Source organism: Nycticebus coucang, chromosome 8, assembly GCF_027406575.1.
Source record: "Nycticebus coucang isolate mNycCou1 chromosome 8, mNycCou1.pri, whole genome shotgun sequence".
NCBI lineage: Eukaryota > Metazoa > Chordata > Mammalia > Primates > Lorisidae > Nycticebus > Nycticebus coucang.
The window spans coordinates 85,604,172-85,621,637 of NC_069787.1; the positions used below are offsets into that span (position 1 = coordinate 85,604,172).

General features: G+C 44.3%; 1 protein-coding gene across 1 annotated transcript in view; it reads left to right on the plus strand.

Annotated features, from left to right (window-relative positions):
- Nucleotides 1–5,293: 5,293 nt before the first annotated feature.
- Nucleotides 5,294–17,466, plus strand: part of ENTPD3 (ectonucleoside triphosphate diphosphohydrolase 3) — a 40,964-nt gene continuing 28,791 nt past the window's right edge. Inside the window, exons 1-3 of the mRNA XM_053600434.1 lie at nt 5,294–5,373; nt 6,173–6,224; nt 10,915–11,042. Coding sequence (XP_053456409.1) covers nt 6,185–6,224; nt 10,915–11,042 — 168 coding nt within the window. The 5' untranslated portion in view covers nt 5,294–5,373; nt 6,173–6,184. The remainder of the gene's footprint in view (nt 5,374–6,172; nt 6,225–10,914; nt 11,043–17,466) is intronic.

Sequence of the window (17,466 nt, forward strand, 5' to 3'; positions counted from 1 at the left end):
CATGTGCCTTATAAATATGCACAAATATTATATATCAGTAAAATCATTCAAAATTTAAAAATCTAATGACTAAAAAAATGAGCACAAATTTACTGAGTGCTCACTAGGTATTTGACTGTGCAAGGCATTGAGAATGCAAAATGAACTTGAGGACAGCATGATTTCTACATGCACGTGGTTTACTGTATAGTGAGCAGAGAAAAACTCATCAGAGGCAGCTAGGTACAGCTTCTCGCCCTCTGTGTGGTTTCATAAGAGTGGTGTTGGGCCTGGAATTCTTCCTCGCATAGAGAAAGCATCACGACAGCCTGTACTAGGCGTATCTCTTTTCTTTTTAATATTTTCCCTGTTCCGGGTTTGATGTGTACTTCTTTGTTCTGCTTAAGTGTGTGAATCAGTGGCCCGTAAGCACATTCCCAGGTTTGTATGGTTCAGGTCCCATTGGGAATGGGGTGAGGACCTTCACCTACACACAAGAGGGGTACATCCAGGTCACCACCTTGCATGGGGGTGGGGGTGGGGGTGAGACCTGCTGGGAATAGGGGGGGGCCAATACTCAGTATTGAAGCTAATCTTGCTTTGTCTCTTCTCCACCTGGTGAAATTGTTTTCTATCCAGTGACTGTGTGAGTTCTGTCTTTGTTGGTGACCCTGATACCTGAAAACCATGAGGTGGGTTAATGTCCTGGGACTTCTGCCCCTGGTGGTAGGCAACAGGTGTCACTTGTTCTACAATTACCATCATGAAACTCTAGCTAGAAGAACCGCTTCTAAGAAGCACATAAGGGGCCTGACCCAGGGTGGATATATGACCCAGTTGCGGAGTATTGGGGAGGTGTTGATGAAGTGATTGAGCAAATTAGGGAAGAAAAAGAAATGGTCACACACAGCAGGCAAAGGAAATGCTCTGTGGCAGGAGTAAATATGGTACATTTGAAAAACTGAAAAGGTTTTGCCCTCAGGCTTAAGGTAAGAAGAAGCATTGAGGCTGGCCAGGTATTGGGTGTGCATGCCTGTAGTCCCAGCTACTTAAGATGTTGAGGCAAGGGGATTGCTGAGCCTGTTTCAAAAAGAAAAAAAAAAAAAGAAAATAGAAGAAGCAACAGTCTAGGGATGACAGACACTGAAAAGAGAGATAGGAACCACACCTTGTGAGATCTTCTAGGTCATGTGGAGGATTTGGTTCTGCATCCACTGAGAAGCGGACAGTACAAATGAGGGGTTAACACACTGAGATTTGTATTAAAGTGATGGTACTGGTAGCAGTGAGAAAAATAAATAAGAAAGGGAGAAAAGGGACACAGTAATTAGTGTGAGACTCTTGTTGACATCCAGGAGAGGGAGTATAGTAACTTAAACCAGAGGTTCTCACCAAGGGAATTCTACCCTTCAGAGGACACTTGACTATGTCAGGAGTCATTTTTGGTTGTTATATTGTGTGGGGAAAGGGGGATGTTACTGGCTTCTAGTGTATAAAGGCCAGAGATGAGATGAAATAAACATCCTAGAATACACACAAGGCAGCTCCCACAACAAAAATTATCTGACCTAAAGTATCTATAGCGGCCAGATTGGGAAACACTGGCACAGACCACGGTGGTGGTGGAGGTAGAGGGATGCTCATATTGGAGAGACAATTAAGAGATTAAAATCAGCAGTAATTAGTGACTGATTGATTGTGAGAAATGAGGGAAAGATTATCAAAGGTAACCACAAGTTTCTGGCTTGCTCACCTGGGTGAGTGGGGGGTGCCATACACGGAGATGAGAAATGCTTGAGGAGTTGACAGTTTGGTGGAGGAAGACAAGGAGCTCAGCCTGAAACCTGGTAAATTTGAGATGCCTGTAAGACATCCAAAGGGGCCCAACACTCTGAGTTCCAGCTCAAGAGGGAAAGCCTCTTGCATTAGACAGGCTTCTGTGACAAGAACTGAACCCCTGGGCATGGATGAGGTCACCTGGAAAAAGAATCCAGAGTGAGGAGGGGAAAAAAAGAGCCTAGGACTGAGGCTTGAGAAACTCCTGAGAAAGAAGCATGAGCCAGCGAAAATCACCCGGGAAGGTATGAGAATGGATCACATATCAGAAGCTTCAAGAAGGCTTGTTTCCTCAACATGTTTCCCAACTCAAGCACTACTGATCTTTTAAAACTTTGCAAAATGGATAAGTTATTTAAATACATTTTTTAGCCGGGCACAGTGGCTCACATCTGTAATCTCAGCACTATGGGAGGCTGAGGCGGGAGGATTGCTTGAGCTCAGGAGTTCAAGGCTTGCCTGAGGGAGAGTGAGACTCTGACTCATGAAAAAAACAGAAAAACCCAGCCAGGCACCACAGCGAGAGCCTGTAATTCCAGCGGCTTTGGAGGCTGAGACATCAGGATGCCCACAGCCTGAATCTGAGGTTGCAGTGAGCTACGACGCCATTGCACTCTGCTCAGGGCATAGGGTAGAACTCTGTGTTGACAAAAATAAATAAATAAATAAATGAATAAATATATTTTAAAGATATGACAGTTTTAATCAGCAATTTTTGGTAAGCAATGAGATTAGCATCTTTGTCATGTTTATTGGCCATTTCTTTCTTTCTTTTTTTTTTTTTCTGAGACAGAGTCTCACTTTGTTGCCCTTGGTAGAGTGCCATGGCATCACAGCTCACAGCAACCTCCAGCTCTTGGCTTAGGTGATTCTCTTGCCTCAGCCTCCTGAGTAGCTGGGACTACAGGCCCGCCACAATGCCTGGCTATTTTTTTTGTTGCAGTTTGGCTGGGGCCGGGTTTGAACCTGCCACCCTCAGTGTATGGGGCCGGCGCCCTACTCACTGAGCCACAGGCACCACCCTATTGGCCATTTCTTATTTCTTTTGTAAGTGCCTCACATTTGTCTATTTTTCTATTTTAAATATTTATATTTTTCTATGGATTTGTAGAACTTCATTATAGATCATGGTTTTTAAGTCTTTGTTATAACTATATTAGATATTTCCCCATAACTTATATTTTGGATGTTTTCCTATGCAGTATTTTTTCATTTTTATAAATGAAATTTATAAATTTTGAATTTATAAATTCAATTTATAAATTCAAATACATTGACTTTATCTTTGTGCTTTAATCTCCTGCTAGAAGAGACTATTCCTTCCCAAGGATCATGAGAAAATGTTCTTTTATATGTTCTTAGGACATTAAATTCTTTTATATATTTAAATTTTTAATCCATATAAAATTTAATTTCATGTGTGATGAGTAATTAAGATTTTTTTCCAAACTAGTAGTTTCAATACCAGTAATCGAGTAACATGTTCTTTCAAACTTCTTTTTACCTTGTACTCAATTGTATATCCATTAGTCTGATACTGGACTCTTTTGTTCTTTAGTTTGGTAATATGTTTTGACATCTGAAAAGGCAAATCTATATTATTTTATAACTAGGAAAACCCACAAAGGTTTGTGTACCTATGTATGTGTGTTTGTGTGTCTGTGTGTTCTTGTATGTGGAGGGTCAATGGGGAAGTGCCTTGGAATGACTAAGTTTGGTTTGGAAGCTGCAAAGAAGTTTGACACAGTGCCTTGAGCAGAGTTTCCAGGAAAATTTGGAAAAGTAAAAGAAGAGGTAGAGACAACAGGACTGTTGAAGGAGGTTGGTGCTCATACTATGAGGTCTGTGGATGGAGGCAAGCAGAGAGGAAAACTGGCACGGACTGGATCTCTATTACTTTTAGATACTGGCACCAATTGCCTTTCAAGGCTCCCACAGCCAGGAAACTTTTTCCCAGTCCCTGGGTAGTCAGGGATGCTAAGGTGATCCATTCACCCCTTAGAGTTGATCTACTGATGTTTGGTTTGGGTGCAGAGTCATCAGCCATTTGTGAACTATGTCCCCCTGCATTCAGAGGGACCCTCAGCTCTTAGTCATATGCCTTATCTTTCACTGGGCCACAGCTTTCAAAGAGAAAGAGTCTTGTAATTCAGCAAGCATTCACTGAAGGTGTGACACTTCCAGTACACACCCTGTACCAATCCCCCAGCAAGGGCCCATTTCCATACAGCTTTGAATGAGTGACCACAGTGCTCTTGAGAGCACATGCTCACACACCCCTCCCCCCCACCTTGGACTACCTTGGGACCCACCTCTCCAGCCACCAAGGTCTCAAAGCAAGAGCATTCCTGTGTTAAGGACCTCTTGTCTCATACAGGCTTTGCACCACCACCACCACCCCCAACTCCACTCCCCTACCAGCCCCAGTACAGTATAGGAAACTGGTAGATTTCCAGTAAAGAGCATACAGACCCAGGACATAGTCAGGTTCTCAGTTTTTCCTTCCAGACATTCAGGAACCACAAGGAGGGATAGTCTAATGGAGCTCACTTAAGCTCTTGCTGGGATCATTCCAAGGGTCTCTGGAGTCACTCAGAAGGGTGAGGAGGCTGCCTACTGCTGCATTAGAAAGAGTCTCTAGGGTATTTGGAGCAGTCCTCATGCCCCATTTTTTGTCATCTTTCCCATTTGGTTTCTTCCAGGCTGTACTTGCCCTGAATTTTGGCCTAATGACACCCATATAAAACTGGGAAGGGGAGAGCACTGCTCAGGAACCAGTGAGAACGTCCCTGGGCACAGCCAGCGTGGTTCTGCTAAATGTTTGTGCATTGCTCTATGCAGCAGGCCCAAGTGACTAAAGAACCCCCCTGCATAATGGCTTCTACCCCAACATCACAGGTGTTTGACTTCCCGTCATCCCCACAAAGGGACAGGGCACAGGGACTGAATGAAGTCATGCATGCCCATAAAATGTCCAGTCCTTCCCTGTCTCTGGCCCTATTTTCCCTTCATCTAGGTAGAGTTGGGGTGACAGTGGAGGAAAGTAGAAGAGAGACCAAAAATCTCTTCGCCTGGACACAGATGGAAGAGGGAGGAAGCAACGGTCATTCCCTCTTCCCTGCGTCCCCCCGCCCCCTCACGTAGTCTCCTGCATCATTCCCAGGCAAGGCCTCACTCCCTGCTCTCCTACACTGGGTTAAGAGGAGCACGGAGAGAACTAAAACAGGGAAGGTGAAGGGCTATTTGGCTTGAACCTGAAGAATGACAGTGGACCCTCAGGGCAGGCAGGAGCGGCCTTCGAGCGGGGGGGGGGGGCTGCCTCGTCCCTTACCCTTCCACCAAGGTCTGGGGTGAAGGTGGGAAGAAGTAGAAGAGAAAGTTGAAGAGGCATTTAGCGGTGACACGGATGAGGGGGCGGTCCCGAGCGGAGGCTGCACCGCCCCCGCCCCGCCCCGCCTGCGCCACCTCCCTAGTCCGGGGAGGCAACCTCCTGCGCGCTGGCTGCCGGCTGCCACTGCGGCAGCGCTAATCGCCGCCTCCCGTCCGCGGGCCGCGCAGGTAAGTACGCGAGACCCGGCGCCCCAGCCTCCGGGAGACCTGAGGGCTGCGTGAGGCTGAGAGCTCGGAGGGAATCAAACGGGGTCATATTTCCCCAGAGGGCCGGAAGAAAGGACCGAAGCCCTGGAACCCCAAATCCTCAGGCGGCGGGAGGTGGCCCCTGCCTCGAGGGCGAGGGGTGGGCGCGTTTTACCCAGTGCCTGCTGGATCTGGAGATGCGCGGGGCGCTTAGATGCCTGCGGCTGCGTGGAGACGCAGTCCAGAGTGGGGCCCCCCAGATCCTGGGGCGCTGGATCCCCAAAGCTCGTCATCCCATTGCAATTGTTTCTAGCTACAGCTAAAGATACCTCTCCCGGGTCTTTAAAGGGAGACTTCAGGCTCCTGGGCCAGGAACACACACAGAAACCTTCCTTGCTGTTGTGCTTTGAAGAAAAGCTCTGCCTCCACCCCATGAATGTTCATAATAGGAGGCAGATTTATTCTGCCCTGGGTTATGTGTACAGGTGGAACAATCTGCTGAAAAGGACGCTAAAAATTATTTTCTTTCAGGTTAAAGTTTCAGCAAACTCATTCTTCGCCCTTTCCTCGAATTTGGGAGAATGACATGAGAATTTAAACTTCAGCTTTCTCTGAAGTTCTGGGTTTGGGCTCACCTTTCCCGGGATGAGGTTTTCATTTGGAGGGGTTGAAGTGTTTATTCTATTTTATTCTGGCTACTGTTTTAACCAGTGCAAGTCTTTTTAACTTCTGGAGTCAGGGGCCAGGGACATACTGACATGCTATATTCTCTAACTTGCAGCTGGGAGAAAAGATGTTCACCGTGCTGACCCGCCAACCATGTGAGCAAGCAGGTTCGTATCTCTCAGCACGCAGCAAGTGTAGTTTTGTCAAATCAGAGGAGAATTTCAGCTTCAGCCCACAGTTTTTCATCCGTGTCCCCTACAAATGACTGTTTAACCTCATTAGTTTGAAACAAGTTGCTCACTGGGGCTTTGCCACCAGCATTCCTCAGATAAAAGCAATGTTTTCATCAAAGCCACACAAAACAAGGACTAACATGTATGTTTCGCTTAAATGGTTTTTCCGGTTTGTATAATCCATTAATTTGGCCTTTGTGGTTTCCCTTACCTCACTGTGTGTAAGATTTGCTTTAGAAGACTGTATTGTTGATTTTATGATGAATTGTAAAGTACTTAGATCTTTCGTGTACTTCCATCCAAACGTTGTTGCTGGCGCAGTGCTCACAACACCCCCAGCCCCCACCATGGGTCAGTGTTGTTATGGTTGATGTTGCATCCACCGCTGTGGATGTGTGTTCTCACACACACGCTTCTAAGCTTGCCCAGCCTGGCTCTGGAGCACTTTTTGGATTGCTCAGGAGAAAACCCAGAAGGCGCTGGCCTCTCCACACTTAGGTAGGCACCTTGCAATTACAGTGTTTGTCCAGCCCTAATGACAGCACAGCTCTCCATATTTCCTAAATGAATGAGACCTGATCTAGTCCATTTTGCTTTGTAATAAGCTTTTCTGCTGGGGCAAGGGTTTGCTTAAGGTAATCATAGCTTTTTGGTTGAAAACTGCTGAAACACAGAGGACTTAGGAGGCCAACCACGTGGCTGTGGTCAGGAAACTGCTTACATGTCACACGCCACCCCTCCCCCGTGGATAAATGTTCTTTAGTCATGTCTCTAACTAACTTTGTATTCTTGTCTTCTAAAAGGATATTTTAGGATATAAGAGCAATTTATATGGTTTTTTTTTTTTTTTTGGTAAAGATAAATTATACTTAAGGAGCTGGTTTACTTTGATTTTTGGGTTTTCCCCACAGCACTTTGAAATTTTAACACATATACTATAACATCATACATACAGACTAGCATGTTACAATTCTTTAAGTTTAACTTGGTAGATTAAATCCCCACCACATCTTGTTAGGGGAAAGAAAACAAACTCTTAAACCTCTATCACTGACAATGACATATTTCACTTGAAAGTTGATGAGAAAGTTTGCATCTGTGGATTAACTGGTTCCTGGCTAGTTTGTGTACTTTTAACTGGAACCCCATTAGATGCTCTGAAGGTCAGCTCCAAGGTAGTTGGCACCCCCTCCAATTGCTATTACCAATGATTTTGCAATGAGTGACCTTGTGTATATGTCATCTTATGTATGTGAGGTTAGTTCTGTGGGGTAAATTCCCAGAAGGGGGACTGCGAGCCAGGTGGTATGTTCATTTGCAGTTTTGATAAAGGTCAACAAATAGGCTGGGCATGGTGGCTCACACCTGGAATGCTGGTGTTCTGGAAGTTTTTTTATTTTTTTGTTTATTAAGATAGAGCCTCAAGCTTTCACCCTGGGTAGAGTGCTATGGCATCACAGTTCACAGCAACCTGCAACTCCTGAGCTCAAGTGATTCTCCTGCCTCCGCCTCCCAAGTAGCTGGGACTACAGGCACCCACCACAATGCCCGGCTATTTTTTAAATTTTTTTATTTTTTTGCAGTTTTTGGCTGGGGCTTTGAACCCATCACCTCTGGCATATGGGGCCAGCACCCTACCCCTTTGAGCCACATGCACTGCCGATGCCCAGTTATTTTTTGTTCCAGCCATCATTGTTGTTTGGCAGGCCCAGGCTGGATTTGAACCCGCCAGCTCAGGTGTATGAGCTGCTTGAGCCACAGGCGCCGAGCCGGCCTTCTGGAAGTTTGAGGCAGGTGGATTGCGTGAGCTCAGGGGTTCCAGACAAGCCTGAGCAACAGTCTCTACTAAAAATAGAAACATTAGCCAGGTGCTGTGGCAGGTGCCTGTAATCTCACCTTCTTGGGAGGCTGAGGGGAAGGATCACTTGAATCCAGGAATGTGAGGTTGTTGTAAGGAGGCTAAAGCCATGGCACTCTAGCTGGGCAACAGAGTGAGACTCTGTCTCAAAAAAACAAAAGAAATAGATTGACAAGTAGCCCTCTATTCATGTTATACTAGTTTACACTCTTAATGACAAGGTAGGAGAACTAAGATTTTACATGGCCACCTGTGACATTAGGAAGCGTCTGTGACTGCATCTACACTCCAGTGGAATCAGATGGACAGAAGAGTTGGCTACTCTAAACCACCAAAACCCGCTGCATGCCTGCCCTCCCCACAAAGAGAATGATGCGATATGATTGGATATAGGGACTGAATCTCATTCTATCATGGTCACATGTATGTAGCCTCCTTTTTTCTCTAGGAAAATGTCTTGTAGAAATAACGAAGGGGCAAAACACAGGTTATTATGCTCTAAGAATAAATGTTCTAAAATAGGGCAGGATCTGCCCCATTGCTGTTCAATAGAACTTTCTATAATGATGGAGATGTTCAGTAGCTGCAATGTCCAATATGGGAGCCACTAGCTCACATGTGGCTGTTGAAGACTTGAAATATGGCTAGTGAGACATATGGCTGTGAGGGACAGCTCACAGCAACCTCAAACTCTTGGGCTTAAGCTATTCTCTTGCCTCAGCCTTCCAAGTAGCTGGGACTACAGGCACCCGCCACAACACTTGGCTACTTTTTAGAGATGTAGTCTCACCTTGCTCAGGCTGGTCTTGAACTCCTGACCTCAAGCAATCCACCCGCTTCTCTCCCAAGTGCTGGGGTTATAGGCGTGAGCCACCACACCTGGCTATTCAGTAAATATTTTAATCGAATACCTTTTTATCTTGTTTTTAAAAATTAGGTATAATTTATATTCAGTGAAATGGATAGACCTTAAGTTGTGCTTCTAAGTTGGATATTCTTGTCTTCCTAAAGTATATTTTTTAGGATAGTGAGGGCAATTTATAAGAGTTTTTTTTTTTTTTAAGGAAATTGTGCCTAAGAAGCTGCTTTGCTTTGATTTTCAGGTTTTTACCAAAAGACTGAACAGTTTGATGAGTTTTGTCAAATGCACACATTAGTATACACCACAATCCTGTAAGGTCTAGAGAATTTTCTTTCTTTTTTTTTTTTTTGAAACACAGTCTCTCTCTGTAGGCCAGAGTAGAGTGCCGTGCATCATGCATCACAGCTCACAGCAACCTCAGACTCCTGGGCTCTAGCCATCCTCTTGCCTCAGCCTCCTGAGTAACTAGGACTACAGGTGCCCACCATAACAACTGTCCATTTTCTTTCTTTCTTTCTTCCTTCCTTCCTTCCTTCCTTCCTTCCTTCCTTCCTTCCTTCCTTCCTTCCTTCCTTCCTTCCTTCCTTCCTTCCTTCCTTCCTTCCTTCCTTCCTTCCTTTCTTTCTTTCTTTCTTTTCTTTCTTTCTTTCTTTTCTTTTCTTTTCTTTTCTTTCGTCCCTTCCTCCCTCCCTCCCTCCCCTCCCCTCCCTGCCTCCCTCCCTCCCTCCCTCCTTCCTTTTTTTTTTTTTTTGGTTTTTGGCCAGGGCTAGGTTTGAACCTGCCACCTCTGGCATATGGGACCAGCGCCCTACTCCTTGAGCCACAGGCGCTGCCCATTCTTTCTTTCCTTTCTTTCTTTCTTTCCTTTCACCTCAAGCTGTCGCCCTGGGTAGAATGCTACAGCATCATAGCTCACAGCAACCTTCAACTCTTGGGCTCAAGTGTTCCTCTTGCTTCAGTTTTTAGTAGAGACAGGATCTTGCTTTTTGCTCAGGCTGGTCTTGAACCCATGAGCTCAAGCAATCAACCTGTCTCAGCCTCCCAGAGTGCTAGGATTACAGTCATGAGCCACTGCGCCTGAGCCTGGCTAACTTTTCTGTTTTTATTTAATTTTTTTTTCTTTTTGATTGCAGTTGTCTTTGTTGTTTAGCAAGCCCGGACCAGGCTCGAACCCGCCAGCCTCGGTGTATGTGGCCAGTGCCCTACTCACTGAACTATGGCCGCTGAGCCTAATTTTTCTATTTTTAGTAGAGATGGGTTCTTGCTCTTGCACATGTTGTTCTTGAACTCCTAAGCTCAAGCCATTCCCTCCTCAGTCTCCCAGAGTGCTAGGATTACAAGCATGAGCCACCATACCCAGCCTGGTCTAGAGCATTTTCTTTACCTCTAGAAAGTGCCAAAATGTTCATCCCAGTGAATTCTTGCCTCAAACTTCCAGGTAATAATTGTTCCACTTTCTGTTATCTACTTGTTTTAGAACTTCACATAAATGGAATCATTTCAGTATAATACAGTACTAATTTCTTTTTATTTAACTAAGATTATTTTTAAATAAAATATATTAACTGCTGTAATAGAAAACCTGGATTTTTTTTTGACTCTCCATTAAAACGAATGTTACTGTAATTCACCTCAGAGATGACCATTAATATGTGTAACGCATTTTGGGAAGTATAAGAAAACTAGATCATGCATACCCTCCCTCCAAACAGTTTTAGTCTATAATTTTGGAGGAAGGATAAATGGAACCCAATTGCTACTCTTTCGTAAAGTGTAGGGTCTCACTGAAGCCAGAGAAAGCGGTTTTTGTACACAATTATGGACCCAGCCATGAATTATGCAAAGAAGACTGGTGCTTGGTTGCTACTTTCCCCTCTCATGTCTTGTGGGTCTTCTCATTTTAGGCCTCAAGGCTCTCTACCGCACTCCAGCCATCATTGGCTTGGTGGTCTTGGTGGTGAGTGTTGTGGTCCTCGTGAGTATCACACTCATTCAGATTCATAAGCAAGAGGTCCTCCCTCCAGGACTGAAGGTAAGTGCTAAGGAATTGGTGTCAAAAGGAAAAAATGGGCTATGATGTCAATTATTCTATAATCATGAGTTAGAGGAGTCCTTTCCCTCTGCCTCTAGCTAGAGCCAGGAGAAAGTGGTGTGTAACCCAAGGCAGAAACACACTGGGTTTGTGATGTTTGAGGCTACGGATCAAGGGTGATGATACCTTCTCTAAGGACAGCATAGCCTGCTTTGACTTCTGATGGTGGAAACCAAAACTAGAATTTGAAGCTAAGAATTGCAGATGGCTACCAAAGATTGCCAGTTAGTGTGGTTTCCTTTTTTACCAGTTTGTCCATTCTCCCAGACCACACAACTCCGATCGTGAGTCAAGGCCAGGAGATCTAGGCTCCTCTTCTTGCCTAGCCCGGGTGAACAAAAACTCAAGGACCTGAGAGGGTCTCCCTGAGCCATATTTGTGCTACCTCTCTTGTGTGCCATGATCTCTCCCAGCCTCCCCCTTGAAAATTACTCAGGCCCTTGTGCTTAGTCCTGAAGCTCTCTCTCAGCTTTTGGTAAGCTCATCCCCAAAGGGTCCCTCAGATGATTCTTGTAAGGATGAACATCATAACAGGATGAACAACCACCCCAGCCTTGTCTCTGAGGATGCCATTGGAGAAAGAAATGATAAAATTAGCAACTGACAAATAAAAGGTGAAGAGAGTCAGTGACTCATTCGATCGTTTTGGGTAAAAAATGCCAGATAGTACATATTTTAGGCTTGGAGGCCCACTTACAGTCTCTAGATAGGATATAGGCAGAGAGTCATCAGTGACAGTTCCATGTAAATAGTATTATTATCACCCCCATTTTACAGATGACACACCAGAGGAACAGAAAGGACTCATCTTCATTTATTGGCTCATTAAAAATATACAGTAATATTTTTTCAGTACAGCAGTCATCTAATTTCTTTTCTGAATGTATTTGTCTTTGTTTGTTCTTTGCAAGGTTTTTGTTTTTGGTCCCTAACTTAAATATTTTTATTGTTGTTAAATTTTAAGCCTTTTTAATTTTGTGAAGGCAAAAAGTGGAAGCCTGATGAACACATGTATATATGAAGAAAAAAAATATATATATATACAGTAATATTCTGAAGTTAAAAAAATAATAAAATACCCTCTCCAAAAAAATGTACAAACTTTTTTTAGCTGGAGGCTACCAGGACCAAGTAATTCAGCTGCGTTATTTGAATCTCATTTAGCATTTACACTTGACCCCACAAGTCCTTTCTGTATCTTCCTGCTATCAGTGACTATTCAAAGGTCATATTTAAAATACATAGAAGTTTTTAAAAGAAAATAAACCAACATTGTTTTGGATTCTGTGAATGGATTTGATGTAACATTCTGAAGCTACTTTCTTCAAGGATTAGTGTAAAATCCCTTTAGACAGGGCATTTGCTTCCTCGATAGAATATTTACTTAAAAAACTCTGTCCACATGAATAATGCTGAATAAAAAGGGGGAGAAAACCCTATGCAACTGTTCAACCATGAGAGAAAAACAAATTACCTGGTTGTCCAAAGACATCAGCTGAGGCCTAGAAATGCTGTTTTCCCCATGCTGCAGGTAGTTCCTTCTTCTGTAAACTACTGTATACAACATTGCGACTGCAACTTAGAGTGATCTTTCTGTCCACTTTGCACAGCGCTTCTCAGTTTAGTGAGCACATTTCCCTGACTTATTTCATTTAGCTCTGTACAAACCGTAGAAGGTGGGCCAAGCAAGCATTGCGGCCCCCTACTTTTCAAATACAGGTTTGGCTAGTAAATGGCAGAACCAGACTGAAACCTGGTCCCTTCTCGTCCCAAGGCCAGGGCTCTCTTCACTGCCACCCACTTTTCTCTGATGCTGAGTTCTGAATAAAGAACCTAGAAGGAGAGATTGGCTTCTGGTGGGAGAACTTGTTCTGCTTTGTATAGAAGAAAAGGTAGCGAGGATGGATACAGATGCCAGAATGTTTGTTGAAATGAGGGAGGAGAGTTAAGGCTAATACTACTCAAAGGCCCCAGTGACTAGGGTCCCACATTTCACAAGGACCAGCTCTGGCTGCACTGCAGCTTCTTCTCTCTCCATGACACAAAGGAATGTGCCAACCCGGAGTCCCATACTCCCCCTTGTAGAACTGCTATGGTGCCTGGGACCTCAGAATCCTGACACAGTGTGGACTTCTCAAGGGCGGACCTCACTGCTGGTCTGAGGGGTGGTCAAGAAACAGCTGCTTATAGTGGGTATAGACAGAGCATGTATGTGGAATAGGAGCTGTCCACACACAGGTGCATGGAGCCCTTCACTCTGTGGATTTGGGTGGGAAAAGAACAGGTTTGGAGCAGGATAGAAGATGCTCTATAAAATTTTTTCTCAGGTGTTACGAATGTTAAGAATCAGCTGGTTAAGAAGTTTGGTAGCTGATGGCTTCTATTCATTTTGGGAGGTAATTAGTAAGCCCTCTATTATGCTGAAGGGACATGAAGGATTATACGGAAGACTGGAAGAGTAAAGTGAATAGAGAAATGTGGAGATCCCAAGGCAGTACAGAGGGCACCATTGAAAGAAAGGATTACACATGCTTAATGCCACTGTCTTGGATTGGGCGCTGCTACTCAAAGATGTGAGTGTAAGCAGATCAGCTGGGGCTGATGCCAGGGAGCATGGGCAGGGGATAGGGAAGTGAGATAGGAGGTTGGGCAGCCAACAGGGGGTAGCACTATGGGAAGCCGGGGCTTAGCCCTGCTGGGGACCTGGGGAGCCAGTGCAAAGTTCACCAGAGTCATCCTGTACCAAGGGGCATATGGAAACACACCTCGCAGTTGTCCCACTCAAGGGCATGTTTATTCTGTCATCAGTCATGTGGTTAAAGGTCTGCTCCCTAGGTGATGTTAACTCTCTAGTACTTTTGGCATATTATGGGCTCGGGTAAACTCAGGCCACTAAAGAAAGCTTTCAGGCAGGTGGGAGGTGGATAATTATACACCATAGTAGTAAGGTCTGAGGGGTTATAGGCAGAGAGTCATCAGTGACAGTTCCATGTAAATAGTATTATTATTACACCCATTTTACAGATGATACAACAGAGGAACAGAAAGGACAAAGACCTTCTCATGGTTTCATAAGATTGAAAATAGAAAAATTGGTATAAAGGAAAGAAAACAGCAGAAAATAGTGGCCTTAAGCAAGGGTTTGGAGGGACTAGAAGACATAACCCTCCACCAATTAGCGGACAGTTCAAAGAGATTTTAAATGTCTTCAGAATCTTGCTATCAGACCCCAGCCACAGTTGCAGGGGACTGGACTTTGTATAACAGGAAGATTGACTCAGAAGTTCTATTCTGCTTAATTGGGTGGATCAAATGTAAGAAAAAACCAGAAGTTCTGGGCCAGTTGAACCAGAAACAGAACAACAGCCCTGGAAGAGGGTGTTTAATATGTAGAACCGTTTTCTCAGGGTGTTGAGAGACTCTCTCTTTTTGTTTTGCAGTACATGCTGGGGTGGGGAGACTATTGTAGGGGATGAAGTCGAATGAATACAAGGCCTTTGGTATTCATTTTTGAATATAATTTTCACGTTTGTTGTCATGTTTATATTTCTTACACCATGAAACCTATTGTGTTGCTGACAGTTGTTCTGAGGGGTCGGGTCTACGTCAGCCAATCTGGAGGGCCATGAAATGTTACATGAGACCATCAGGCAAGGCCATGATATCTGGCTATTAAATCCGACTTTGGCTTGCCTAAACTTGGTTTATGTCAGTTTAACAGCAGAACTATTAAAACTCAGTCAAGGGGCGAAAATGTCCCCAGTCTCTTGTGTTACTGGTCTAACCTGTTCCACAAGCTTTGAAGAGCGAACATGATGCCATCACTTGTATTTTTCACTCAGGCCCCCACATGCTTTAGTCTCATTAAATCCAGTATCTTCCTCTTGAGTCTTCATGCACCACCACCCCAATCAGAATCACCCAAGAGCCTTGGAGCATCTTACACCAGTGACTAACATCCCATTACCATTGCTTTTCACAGCCACATGATGACAGTCCTGAAGATGGGTCTTGCACAGTCTTAGTATATCAGGTACAGGCTTTTTCCTGTGGCCTGCCCAGGCCCCATTAGTTCCCTATGCTGGGTCCAAGATTATAGGCTGTTTTTAGTTACACTCCCATGTTCAGCCATTACTCTCCAAAGCACAACCACTGGGCTAGTCTGTGTTAAAGTTGTTCCCTTCTCACTTTCATTGAGCCTTACTCATCAGCCTGCATTTCTGGTACCTTGTGGCCCATTCTACTCTCTCCCTTTGAAAGCAAGGGTCGGATAATTGGTTTCTTCTTTTCCAGAAGGTTCCAGTCTTCTTACATAAATTGATCTTCTTCTCCTCCAGCCACTTCTGCAGAACTAAGAATGTGCTTCCAAGGAACTTTCTGTCTAAACAAAGGAAGTCTGTAATATCATATCACGCACCTTATTACTGAACAATCAGCCCATTAGATTTGGTTTCCTTGGAGCTCAGTGAAGGCATGATAGCTATGAGTATAGGTTTTAGAGTCAATTGAGCCCAAGCTTATTTTCAGGTCTGTGATCTTTGCTTAGTTTTGTGAGCCTCAGTTTCCTCATATGTCAAATGGGAATGATGACCTCTGCCTTTATAAAGTCAATAACACTTATTATTTTGTGCAATGCCTAGCATACATGCTCAATAATGTTTGTTTTACTACTAGTGGTCTTATTGTTATAGAAACAGTGATAATAAATCTAAGAAAGCTGACCTTATGACTTTGCTTTTGCTTTTGACAGATCACACAGTCTCTAAGTGTTGGACCAGGGAGTTTAGTACTGAAGGCTGTTTCCTTTCAGTTAACCTTCAGTTAACTGAGTGTGTCTTCAGATCTACATTCAAGTCATGCCTTTTTCTGACACTGAATTAAACACAGGGTTACTAATTACTTTTCATCCAAACATCACCTCCCTTGCTGAACTGAAAACAAATTCGTTCCATCCCCAGTTCCCCCATGGAACCATATTGAGTTTCACTCATTTAGGCAAATGAACGTGAAACTGGTTAAAGAGCAATTTTTACACTTTTGAAAATGTCAGTGAATTATGGCAGGGCTAATCAGTGTTAATAGGCAGTAGGTTGGCCCCATCAGCACATCAGCAGGTGCCAGAGAGGCAGCCCTTTCTTTAGGCTCACTGAGCAAAGTCTGGCTGCTCCAGACCCTGGTGAGAGCTGGATCCCTGTCAGTGTTACCAATGGGAATGGATACTCTCCCTTCTTTCTGATCTTGGCCCAGTGACACTGGACTACATACACAGGGAAAACATGCATCCTTTGTGAAAAGTTTGAATAAAGGTTTGGGGAAAGGTGGGTAATAGTTGTTGTCCGTCTCTCTCCTCTTGTTTCATGGGTCAGCACAGGTACGCCAGGGCTGGTGGGAGTGGTGGTGCTAGGTCAGCAGGAGGGAGGAGAGAAAGAAGATCGAGAATCTTGAGGCCTGGACCTTTTTAGTGCCTGATTTCCTTTTTGCCTTCAGTTTCAACCTGTGCTTTAATCTGATTGTGAGTCTCTGCATGGGACAGATAGTGAACAATGCCACCCTTGTTCACACTGAGGGAAGTCATATCAGGATCCCCGTCAATGTCATCAGACTGAAAGACTAAGATTAAGAGGCTGTCCAAGTTCAAATACCAGTGTATACAGGATATTCTGTTTCAATTTGTATAATGGAGAAGCTGTGCTTTAGAAGCTGGAGCAACTATATTTGGTCTTGTTTCAAAAGAAATAAGCATTGTATTTTAGGTGGTAGAAAGTAGGAAACCTTCTAGAATGTCTAGTTTTTTTTTGTTGTTGTTTGTTTGTTTGAGACAGAGTTTCACTTTGTCACCCTTGGTAGAGTGCTGTGGCATCACAGCTCACAGCAACCTCCAACTCTTGGGCTTAAGTGACTCTCTTGCCACAGCCTCCCAAGTAGCTGGGACTACAGGTGCCTGTGACAATGCCCAGCTATTTTTTTTTGTTGTTGCAGTTGCCATTGTTGTTTTAGCTAGGCCAGGCTGGGTTCAAACTACCAGCCTTGGTCTATGTGGCCAGCGCCCTACCCACTGAGCTACAGGCACCGCCCTTCTAGAATGTCTAGTATCAGGAAATTAGTTAAATAAATTATTCTTTATCTCACAGGATGTTATGAATGTATGAAAATGATATTTCTACTGGCAGGGAGAAATGATATAATGCTAAGAAAAGAACATTGCAGGGTGGCGCTTGTAGCTCAGTGAGTAGAGCGCCAGCCCCATATACCGAGGGTGGTGGGTTTGAACACGGCCCCAGCCAAACTGCAACAACAAAAAAAAAGAGCTGGGCATTGTGGCAGGTGCCTGTAGTCCCAGCTACTTGGGAGGCTGAGGCAAGAG